The sequence below is a fragment of the Zalophus californianus genome, chromosome X (assembly GCF_009762305.2).
Source record: "Zalophus californianus isolate mZalCal1 chromosome X, mZalCal1.pri.v2, whole genome shotgun sequence".
In the NCBI taxonomy this organism is placed as follows: Eukaryota; Metazoa; Chordata; class Mammalia; order Carnivora; family Otariidae; genus Zalophus; species Zalophus californianus.
This window is the reverse complement of record NC_045612.1, coordinates 113734227-113746249: the sequence shown is the minus strand read 5'-3', so window position 1 is coordinate 113746249 and position 12023 is coordinate 113734227. Positions and strand designations below refer to the sequence as shown.

General features: G+C 49.6%; 1 protein-coding gene across 11 annotated transcripts in view; it reads right to left on the bottom strand.

The window, feature by feature from the left end:
* Window positions 1-12023, bottom strand: part of SH3KBP1 (SH3 domain containing kinase binding protein 1) — a 324264-nt gene that overhangs the window by 1678 nt on the left and 310563 nt on the right. For 7 of the 11 annotated variants that reach the window (XM_027608838.1, XM_027608839.1, XM_027608840.1 and 4 more), the window contains 4 exons: window positions 11287-11396; window positions 7682-7810; window positions 3209-3483; window positions 72-135 (listed from right to left, as the gene is read on the bottom strand). In XM_027608838.1, the coding sequence (XP_027464639.1) occupies window positions 72-135; window positions 3209-3483; window positions 7682-7810; window positions 11287-11396 (578 nt within the window). The remainder of the gene's footprint in view (window positions 1-71; window positions 136-3208; window positions 3484-7681; window positions 7811-11286; window positions 11397-12023) is intronic. The other 4 variants (XM_027608844.1, XM_027608846.1, XM_027608848.1 and 1 more) reach the window with 1 other exon arrangement.

The following is a 12023-nucleotide window of genomic DNA, read 5'->3' as shown; positions in this document are numbered from 1 at the left end:
GATGAAGCCCTGAGACGGCCCCCACCCCTGACTGAGCCTCTCTCGAGGCAGCAGGACCCCGAGGGACCCACCTGCAACCGAAGCCGGATTTTCTTCTCTTCATCCAACTCGGACAGTAACTGCTTAATCTCTCGTCTGAAAAGCAAATGGCCATGAAATTAAACAAAAGCCCAGACTTCTGCAATAAGAGATAAGAAACCTCTAACCAATACAAAATCCATCTGAGCCGTTTACAACGAACACACGGACACAACATCATGTTCTTTCTTTGCACTGCTATTGCTTGGCATTTACTGCAGACAGAAAGGCTCGCTATTAATTTCTGGGTCCCCCAAATATGTGGCCATCAAACAGGAGTTCTGGAATGACCCTTGAGATCCATTAGTCCAAGCTTCTCCTAAAAGGAGAAGATGGGGAAAGTGAGGCCAGAGAGGTGGCCTGACTTGCCCAGTGGCTAGACTCCAGATATCCAGGCTCAGATTCTGTCGCCTTCCCTGTCGCTGGCCCTTTGTTATAGAATCACTGGTCTTTAAATGTATTTACATAATGATTTTGACTGCAGACGTTTTTGTCACCCCACGTATGTTCTACTTTCACAGAGTTTTAAATTAACAAAAGGTTACTGGTATGTTTTCACGGATTCCCACAAAATCTTACAAAGAGTAACACTTGAAATCTTGGAGTTAAAATAGCTGAACTAACTATATGGTATTCATGTCACAGAGAAAGTAGACATGAGTTAGGACACGCAGTCTAATGCCCTTTACAACATTAAATAATGAAGTGGAACGAAGTTAATCATCTTGCAAACTCAGGACTCTCTACTTAGGACACTGCAACCATCGCCACTCCAGTCAGAGAACTGTATTGTATTTTAGGGTAGCAGACGCTCCATTTTACATGTACATTTTTACAAACTGGATAGGAACATCAAAAAACAAGGACTCCAGAGACACTATACTAACTAAGGTATCAGTTATATTGCATTTGCTCACTTCAGATGAGCCCCGTGACAGTCCCTGTACGTGGCTCAGTGACCCGGCCCAGCTGCCAACACACCGGGTTCTCGGACACGAACGGGTTGTGATTCATTACTGTATTTACTCCAGCCCATGCCACGCACTTCTATGTCAGCGGGCTCTACTTAGAGCTCAGGAGAGAAGTAGCTGAGATCCTAAGTAGATAGCATGATTCCAGAAAGACTAGGGCAGGCAGAGCCTTGAGTGCAGCAGGTCGGAGGAGTCAGTTGGGGAAGCCCAGGGCAAATAAAGCCACTAAGTCTTGAACTGGCAAAAAAGGGCCTGAGCCTGCAAGGAGGAAGGAAGATGGGGGGATTGCTGGAAAAGAGCCAGGGCAGGAGCACGGAGGGGAGGAGTGGCACGTGTGGGGAGGAGGGGAGTCAGGGGAGACTTCCACTGAAGACTGGGACGGAAGGGACACTTAGAGTTAGGGACCTAGGGCCGGAGGTTTTAGGGACCCAGTGGCCCTGGACAGGATGGCTGTGAGAGGCAGGCATGGGACAGGGGCTTCTCTGACATGTCGATTCAAGAAGACATGGGCTGGGGAGGGACAGTCATGGGCAACTATGCCCCGGCTTCACAGTGGGTAGGAGCGCAGGGTGGAGAGGCCCCAAAGCTCTGGTGTGTCTTCATTCTGAGGCAAGCACGGACCATTTCTGATGTTCCCGATCCCTCTCAGAGGATCCAAAGGGCTGAAGCCCTGGATCCGGGCTGGTCTGACCCAATGATGGTCCTCTTCAGAAGGCCGAGAACCAGCGCTCTGGGATGTCCTGGGGCCATGGGATCACTGTCTAGGCAGGAGACACATGCCACCTGGATATGGATGGGGCCTGTGGTTCCCCAAACCTGTAACCCGCAGAAGCAGAGAAGAGCTGGGGACTTTCAGGCGTGATAGGCAGCTGGCTGGCCCTGAGAGAGCCTCTGTAGCTCCATCCTGCTGATTCTGCATACTTATGTGATGGGCACCTTCCCGGTGGGGGGTTAGGCCAGGAGGCCCCAATTTCATACGGCACCTCCCAGCTGGAGTGGAGCAGAACCTGAACAGAGCCACGGCGCTCAAAGTGAGTTCCTCATAACCCTTGTCCTAGGGTGCTCTAGAGAAAAGGTATGTTTCAGAAAAATAGCGTACATTATCCTCTCCATCTTCCCGATGCAGAGCGAAGGCTCTCTGAGCTGTCCTTTAGATAAGACATCAACTACGTTTAACCCAATACTCCCCAAAGTATCTGGCCACAAGATATACCAGGGCCCTCTAGCCCCATGCAGGGTGGCAGGTGCCCATCGCCCACCACTGCCCTGGGACCTCCCCATCCAGGAGGCCAGGCACCAGGGCTGCTCCTTGTGCCCGGGACCCTACCTGTACTGTTCCGTCTGCTGCACAGCTCTGCTCTTGGTGATCCTAGATCGTTTTCCAAAATCCTATTCAGGAAACACCTCTATAGATACCTCCCCTGCCCAATTCCTCCAAGAAAGAGCTAACTGTTCCCTAAACTCTGAGCCTCAGTTTACTCAGACAAGAACTTCCTGACTTCTAACCATTTTACTGTTTTTGTCACCACATACAGTATCCTGGGTAATATTTATGTGTGCTCTTTATTTTTGCTTACAGGTCTTTCTCCTCATCTAAGTGCTCCTTGAGGACAGGGGATGTGGAGAGCGTGTGTAGGCGTGCATGGTTAGAGCCCTGCGTCTCATGGGGAGAACATCTTGCTGAGTGTAAAGTCTTGGGTTTAAAGATTCCCTATATCTCTGTCATCCATTTCAGCCCCTAAATGCAAGTCAATTACTTCATCAGACAGCTAACTGAAGAAATTGCGATTTTTCTGGTGCTAGAGGAAAAGCTGGCTGTCAGGCTTATGAGGAAGTGGTAGATGCACATACTGTATTTTATGGGGATTTAAAGATCTTTCTTTTTAGCAGCCTGCTGAGTGCATTAGTCCTGGTAAGTGACTCTGCCGTACGCCCCGTGGCCAGCCCGTGCCCTCCCCGTATGCAGCAGATCTGGTTACACAAGGAGCTGAGTGAAATGAAGCCTCTCAGGTTCAAACCCATCTCACCCCTGCTGCCACCACCCTGGGGAAGCGGGCCACCCACTCGGGCAGGCAAGAGACCCAGGCTTGCAGAATGAGGCCCTGGCCCAGCAGAGAGCAACTTGGGAGGTGGACGAAGAAGGGGCCCCAGACACTCACTTCTGCTGGTCCTTCATGGTCTCAATGATGCTCCTCAGCTCGCGGACCTGCGTCCTTAGCTCCTCCACGGCCGCCTGGCTGCTGGCCGCGGGCTCCATCTTTGGTTTTCCTTCTGAGCCAAACAGAGATGGGGAGTTGGCTCTGTGTCCGGCTGTTCCCAAAGAGGATGACAGGGGGGAGGATGTTGCCGAGGACAGAGAGGCTGGCCCACCACCACCACCACCTGCAGCCATGGTCCCTGGCTTGGGCGGCAGGGATGCTTTGTTGTCGGACACCTGTGATGAGGGAAGGCAGAGAGGATTCAGGCCAGGAATCTGTGTTCCCAACTACATCCCCGTACCCCCCTCCTGAAACACACTCGTCACTCACCCCTTCACCCACAAGCCCCCGACAGCCTACTTGGCACAGGCATCCCCCTTCAAGAGCCTCCCCCTACATGTTTTAAATCCGACCGCCCATCTGGACAGGTAGTTCCTAACTGGTTTGATGTACAAGTCCAGAGGCCCACCTGCTTGCTAGGCTCTGCAAACTCTGAAGTGAGCAAAACATTTTCCTAGCTCCCAAGAGCTCAGAACACAGTAAGGTGCAGACAGACTAGCCGACACACTGCAGATGTGGGGGGCGGGGGGAGTCTGCACACAGGGAAGTCAGCACAGAGAGCCACGGAAGTACAAAAAAGGGACCAACCAGCCCAGAGGGAAGGCATCAGGGAGTTGCTGACCGTCCCATCCTGGAGGAGGAGGACTAGGAGGCGGCCAGAAGAGGAAGGGTGATTGGAGAGAAAGGTTCTAGGAGGGAGGGAATGGGCTCGGCAAAGGCATGAGGCACATTCATGGCAAGTGGTCACTCAGCAGCTAGGACGGCACAGGCAGAGGGGTGCAGGCTGGGAGGTAGAGCGGGCTTGTGGAAAGGGGTAAAAACATCCTGCATGAAGCTAATGATGACTCTGGCTACAGAAAGGCCTAAAGGTGGGCAGGCCTGGAGGCCAAGGGAATTGCTGGGAGGTTCTCCTACAACGAAAGCTAGGAATGGTGGGTGCTTGACAGACAGTGGCCAAGGGAATAGAGCAAAGACAGCTCTGAGAGATGCGGTGAAGGCAGGCTCAGCCGAGCGAGAGATGCAGTGCCTGGCCTCAGGGAGCAGACCCCCCACAGGAGGACGTGATTCTGGACAGGCTGCAGGGCCACGGGCGGGGATGGAAGAAGCAGACATGGAGCTTGTACCTTTCATGGCGGGAGGAACAGCCCGAAGGCCCAGAAAACAATTTCACTTTTGACACACTGAGTTTCAGGAGCCCGAGGGATTAGCCAAGGGGACATGTCCAGGGGGCAGAGCCAAGGAATGAAAAAGTGAGCTGGGCCAGAGAAAGCACCTGAGGAAGCAGTGCCATGGGGGTGAATAACACAGACTCAGGGGAGAAGAGGCCCAGTGATGGGACCTGGGGACTCGCTGAATTGAAGAGGTGGGAAGAGAAGGGAGAGACGTTGGGGACTGGGACAGAGCGCTGAGTGAGGGGATGAAGCAAGACCAGAAGAGGGACATGGGTTACAGAAGTCCCCTGAGGGGTTCCCAGAAGGAAAAAAAGGGTCGGATAAGTGGGTCAAGGGCACTGGGAGGAAAACAGGACTTGGGGGGCATTTGGTGCAACAAGGGAGACTGAGGTCTGATCACAGCAGGTCAGCACCTGAACAGGAGGAGAGGGGCATGGCCTGCAAGTTTAGAACTCTCTTCGGGAAACCTGCCTGAAAATGGAACATGGGAGAAAGAGAAAGCATTCACGGAGAAGCCTCAGGAGACAGAATCATGCAAGGGTTCTGCTTGCTTCAAAGATGGGGGAGATGCTGAGCTGGATGATATCCTAAGGGAAAGACCAATGCAGGGCCAAGCTGGAGACAGAGGAGACAGGTGGGGGAGACCTGATGGAGCAGTGTCCTGCCCCAGGAGGAGGCTGAGAGGGCACAGGAAGTGGGACAGTCACGGGGGGGGGGCGGGAGGGAAGAGGGGCATGGGGCCGCCCAGGGGAGGAGGCAGCAGCAAGGGAAGGTGAGATCCTGAGACCTAGGGCAGGTGAGGAGGAGGGCAAGCAGCAGACAGGACGCTGGGAGGCGAGGGGCTGAGCGGTGGGGAAGTTGAGGCTGGTGGCAAAGCCTGGCAACACAGCTGGGACTCGTCCAGCAGCAGGTGCCCAGGGCAAGAGCCAAGAAGGGGCTGGCTGGTACGGTGAGGAGGGAGAGTGCGGATTCCGGCTGTGCTAGAGGGAGGGACTGGGCAGAGTGAGCCGGAAGCAGATGGGCCATCATTCCCAGCCTCCCTGCCTGCCTCTTCTCTGCCAAGTTACCATTGAGGAAAAGTGCTTTCGGCTGCCAGGGACAGCGACCCGCCATCTCGTGCTTGTCGCTGTAGGAGTTGTAGTAAGAGGGAAGAAGGACTGACATTTATGGAGCGCCGGTCAGCGCCGGACGTCGGCGAGAAGACTGAAACGGGGCCCGGCTGGCATACACTTTTGACAGAGCAGCAAACTGAGGCTTAGGGACGTGGTCGAGAAGTTCCCCGAGTCTCGCAGCGAATAGCTGGCAGGCCTGCGCTTCAGTGCCCTCCGCTGCCGGCAGGACCCTGGAGCCCCGTACGGCGACGGTGGCTGCCTGAGCGCGATGATTCACGCTCTCCTGCCATTACTTTCTTTGCGTCTTTCCTATCCTGGGGTTCACACTTTTCCCCACTTCCCACTCTGCGTCCTCCCGTGCCTCTTCCAACCTACCAACGTCCTCACAGACTGACTTCCAGGCCACTCTTCCATCAATGCCCCTTTCAGCATTTCCTACATAACCCTCTCTCCCAGCCCACTGCGGCTGACAGGGACTTTTGCAAGCCCTCACGGAGTATCGGCCGCTATACATCCTAACCAAATTAGTTCAGGTGGAATTTATAGAAGCAATAAACAACATGACTACTCCCAGGAAGGGCAATGGGCTAATGGGACAGAACTGAGAACCTGAAACCTGAAGAGCCACTGCCCACCAGTAGATGTCACTACAGAGACACCCCACGGCAGGGCGAACACAACTATAGTATACCTAAAGTCATCAGAAAGAGCGGGGCTAAATCCAATTTCTGCAAATGGAACCCTTTCATAAAGGAAAAATGCTTCAATTTTGTGAATAACTACCAGTGATGTGTTTTATAGGATCACAGTTTTGTTTGCCAGACCGGGTTTTTAAGAAAATCTAGACGTATGTGTAAATTCTTACACGTGCGAGAAGGAAAAGTCCTACATACCCTGTGATTTCTTTGTGTTAATCCCCGGTTCAAGTGCCTTCAAAAAAAGGACTGCAATTTTCTGCTGTTAGACAGAAAGCAGTTGCTAATGCGTATAGAAAATAATTCCCACTGACTGGGTTCTCTTAACACCAGAAAATACATTCAGAGGATGAATGGGACTAGTACAGGGTATCCTTCAAAAGCCACACGCAGTTGCTACCCACTGTCTTCTTTGTTTCTCACGAGCCAGTAACTTAAAATAGCTATACCATTCCCTGGGCACGCAATGAAACAAAAATGTTTTTAGAGTCTAAATTGATCGTAATAGATGAATCCAAATCAGCTTCTCTTTGAGGGACCCCCGTTAGTTATTCAAAGTCATGTGCTGCCAAACATAATCAGTGACAGCATCAGTTTTGAACACAAAAGCCAAGATGTGTGGGCAGAGTACACAGCATTCAATGTACGTAGTGCATTCTTTCTCCACACCTCTAGGCTCTTCAAGCTGCCTTGGTTGTGGTGGTGACGTGTGAGGGTGTATGTTTATGTGTGGCAGCTGGTATGAAGAAGAGATCAGACCACAAGAGAAAACATGGAAAATCAACCACTAAACATGTGTCTGAGAGATTCTGTCCAGTTTTGGGGACTTTGTAACATGTCTCTGGGATTTTGATGACTAAAGTTAATAACTGTTACTGAAGAGTGACAAAAACTTGCATTGTCTGTTGCAGTGGACTAAGTGTTTGTGTCCCCCCCCCAGCCTCCCAGTTCATTCATGGAAATCCTAACCACCCCCCCCCACACACCTTGTGATGGGATTAGGAGGTGGGGCCTTTGGGAGGTGATAGGGTCATAAGGGTGCAGCCCTCATGAACAGAATTAGTGCCCTTAGAAAAGAGACCTCAGAGAGTTCCTTCTCCCTCTTTCTACCACGTGAGGACACAACGAGAGGTTGGTGGTCTGCAACCCTGAAGACAGCCCTCACCGGAACCTCACCATGCTGGCACTCTCATCTCGGACTTCTAACCTCTACAAATGTGAGAAATAAAAATCTGTTGTCTCTAAGCCATCCCATCTACGACTCCCTGTTATAGCAGCCCGAAAGGACTAAGGCATCTGTTGATCCTTGTTTGGTTTATAACTCATTGTCAGAGCATACACGAAAAGGCAGGGGTCCGTGCTGTCTGGACACCCTTCCCTTGGCTGGTCACTCACTTGGGATATGGTAACAGTCTTTGAAGTTTTCTTTGATGCTTCCACTCCTCTGTGTGCAAGCGAAACGTGTTCCTCTTTATCTTCTTCGGGACTTGGGGAGTCAAAGATATCAGGGCTTGAAAGGGAAGACTGGATAAAGCCAAAAGAAAATGCTTTTGTCAGAATTACACCTTAGCTGACAGAGCTTTTGTTAACATATGCTGTATGCTTTTCAAAGCACTCGACACCTCTATTTTGTTTGTCTCCTCATTATAACCTCGAAGGCAGAAAGGATGCTATTATCTGTCCGCTAGAGACAGTGGCAGAACTGGGACTAAGAAGCAAGACTTCCTACGGCAGGGATCTTTCCACGGGATCTTGGCACCGATGCCTGTCGGTCATTTCACCTGCGCGGGCCCGTGTCACCCAGCCTCTCCTGCTCCCTCCATCCTTCGGAGCCTCCCTTCTTTCTGTAAACATTTGCTACTGTGTACTAAGCACTGAGCTCGGTGCTGAACTTCGGTGACATGCCGGACGCAGTCCCTGTTCTCGCAGGGCTGACAGTCTAAGGGGGAGGCACACACAGGGCAAGAAGAGGCTGCCTCCGAACTGCCTCTCCTCCCTTTCCTCTGGATCCTTTTCCAGGACCATGAAATCTGAGGCACAGTGAAGTGCCTGCAAGAACCTGTCTGAGAGGCAACCGTCCCAGGGGGCACAAGGTCACAGGCCTGCGGGCCAGTGAGCAGCATTTCTGCACCCCAGGGCACAGCCCTGCCTGCCGGAGGGCCAGCTCACCTCTAACTGGGGAACCTACTGCTAAATCTCCACCCTCACTGCCACGGACAATCAACGTCTGTTGTGGACTCGATTTTTGCTAAGGTATATTTACAGAATGGCAGCATCTTTTGGTAAAAATATGGGGATAATTCTCCTACCCTTTCTGCCCCACGGTGAAGATCAAAAAGCTGGATGAATGTGAACCAACTCGCTGGAGTTCACTTGGACATAAATGATTACTGTGCTAGAATTTCACCATTTTAGGATAAAGCAAATGAAAATATGAGTTCCTGGGGCAAGGGATCTTTTTTAAACAAAGAATCTTCAGAGATCTCTTTGGGTGAGCTCATATTTAGCCGCATCTCTATGCTGTCTGCCCTGGTGGTGGGAAAATCGTCCTATCTAGAATCAGCACTGGTGTCATTATAGAAAAGTCATGCCTACATCACACCATGTTTATTTTCTTCTGTCTACTCCATTTTCTAAGGCAGAAAACGAATATATCTAGGGATTTGTAAGCAAAGTTTTAAAATTAAAAGGTTTTATTTGTTAATCTTTGTTTTATCTGAAAATCCAATTACCTAGAATAACACCCCAGCTAAGCTTTCTTATTAATCTAAGCTTAACTGCTTAACCACCGTGCAGTGCCTGTATCCCTTCACTTTGAGATTTTATTAAAAAAGCCAGCTTCCTCCTGTGTAACCTACAGTTCATGAGCTGCCAATCAAAGCTTGCTCTTTGAAGTCCATGAACATAAATAAGCTCAGACTAGGGTGAGAGGCTCCAGGCTGGGTAATCCTGACCGGTGCACTTCCCCCATCATTCCTTCCAATGGCCTCGTAGGAATGTGTCCATATCCACGATCCCATTTTGCTATGAAAAACCTACAGGTGCTAAGTGGAGGAAGAGCCAATACGGATTCAAAGTGTGCATCCACGTGGGGATGGATGGGAACAAAGGGAAGGGAGCAATTACACTTCTTTAAAGCCCAAATGTATCCTGTTATTTTAAGGCTACAAATGCAATTGTTCCACATAAAGTGCCAAACTTTGAGTCACGGTGTCATAAGCTGCCTAAGGGCAGGGACCATGTATGTCTCACTCCCAGTCACGGCCTTGGTACCTGGCTCAGAACTGAGTCCACATGTCATAAATGCCTACAAATGTTAGTTGAACAAGTGAATGAACAAAGTTGTAGGCTAAAAGCGAGTGAAGATGATGTGCCTTTACCCAGCCCCCCAGATATACACGAACCCCCGGCACAGGATGTATGACCAAGGGTGGGGTGGGGGATGGTAAATTGACTTTCTCTGTATTTAATTCTGGATGCCTCAAGGCCCTCCAAACCTTGCAAAGTTGGGAACAATTTGGAGGAAAAACAAAATGGAAGAAGGATTTATAGAGAAGATGTGGGAGAGAGGATGAAACACTTAGAGATACTAGGAGGCAATTAAATAGGTTGTGTGTGAGGCATGTTGGGGAGGATATGCGGAGACGAAAGATGGTAGTGACACGGGACTCTATATAAGTAAGCCACTTTGTCAAGTCTTTCTTCCAAAAAGGTATCAACACGTAGTTAGGGTTGTTTCATACAAAGAGGAAAAATAGCATGATTCAAACCACACCCCCAAACTCAGCAGATATGAGAGAAGAGGTTCAAAGGAAGTGGCATTCTTTTTCTTCTAAATGAGGACCTCTGCGGTGGGATCAGTGATGAGGTGAAAGTAGAAAGTGTTCTGGAAAACCTGCAAAAGGTTAATTCCTTGGTGTATCTGGGTGAAGGAAGGTCATAAGGCCTTAGACCTGCATTCCCAGCCAGGACAAGACAATATGATATATATAGAGAGAGACAGAGATAGAGAGAGACAGACATCACTTGTGGATGCATCAAGATTTTTTCTTCAATGACATTCACTTCAGTGTTTATAATGAAGAAGTGGAGGTACCATAAGTGTCCAGTAACAGTGCACTGACTAGATAAACTCTCATATATTCACAGGCTGGAACACTAGACAGCCATTAAATGTAACATCATGGAAGAATGGGCAATGGTTGGGGAGAGAGGTACACAATTAAGGGGGATGGAAAGCATGTGCTATGTACTCCTTTTGGAATAAATAATGTTATACATACAAATAGAATTTTAAGTAAAAGCTACAGATATACAGCAAGTGGTTAACGGTTCTCAGCTCTGGAAAGCAGGATTACAGGTAACTTACTTTCTTCTTTATGCATTTCACTGTTGAAATTTGATACAACAAATGTGTTACAGGTTTCCAGTGAGGAACGAAGTTATTCAAAATGACCCAAACAAAAAACTTCTTCTGTAGGTTATCTGGAGCATTCTGACTGGTCTCTCCCACATGACCAGGGGCCCTGTATGTTTACAATCTCCTAAAGGTGTGTGTGGGGCTCCGTGGAGGGGTGCCAATAATGGGGCTTCGTGAGAAAAAAGCTTGGCCATTGTCAAGCACCTGTAGAGTGGCAGATAATTCTTTAGCAAAGTTTTGTTTATAGACCAAACGAGCCTCACTCTCCTCTCCCACCAGCAAACGTGACATTTTTTTTCTAACCAATTTCATTTCAGGTTCAAATAAGGATCAGTCTGGAAGGAGAAAGAAGGAAAGTGGGACGAAGCAGTGCCCACCTCACTGGGAGATGTGCAAAGAACAAAGAGAAAGAAATACTGCTTAATTCCAGAAGACTCTCAAATCACTCTTGGTCAGCAGTGTATCTCACGACCTCCCTCTCCTGGCTCGTCCTCTTAGCAGCCACTTGCAGGAGAGGCCTTGGCTGGAGTCTCTAAGCTGACCTGCTTTCCAGCAGCAGAAGGAGCAAGGAGACACTTACGGACGTGAGGGACTGGGACGGAGGCCGCCTCCCCGTGGCTTTTGGTCTGCTTGTGGTTGGGTGACTGAGTTTCTCAGTAGATGATACCACAGAGTCAAAACCTTCTAGGTCTAAAACAAAAGTAAAACAGAGTTTTAAGAGCAATAGGAGTGAGGAAAAGTTCTTATAACAGGCCACGAGCACCTTTTCCTTAATACTCATCCTTTACATCTGGATTACATGTCATCATTGATGAAGGCAATTTCCATCTTCTGGTCATCCAATGAATGTGGTAGGTCTTTAAAAGCTACAGAGAGAGGGATAAAAGAGGAATCCTCGTTCCTCCACAAATGTAAGTTCATTTTGCTAGATAAAACATTCTTCTCGTCCCAACATGAAAAGCAGTTATCACAAAGTACAATACCCATGGACAAGTGAATGCTGATCATCGATTCCAAAAGAGAAGAGAGGGCAGCCTCCTCCTCTGGTTGTACTACCATAGCCTGGCCATCACCCTGATGGTAGACAACAAACTCCCTGGAGGTGGAGAGCAAGCTTCTACTTCTCCAGATAACTCCCGGAGCCCGGCACCATTCTGCTTCGAGAGGCATCACTCAATGGAGACATGATCTTCAGTCATCAATCTGCTCATTCATTCACTCCATTTATGATTGAGCAGCTACTCTGCGCTACACACGGGGCCAGATACCCAGGCTATGCCAGCACGCGCGGCCGAAAGTACCCTGCCCTCAGGGAGC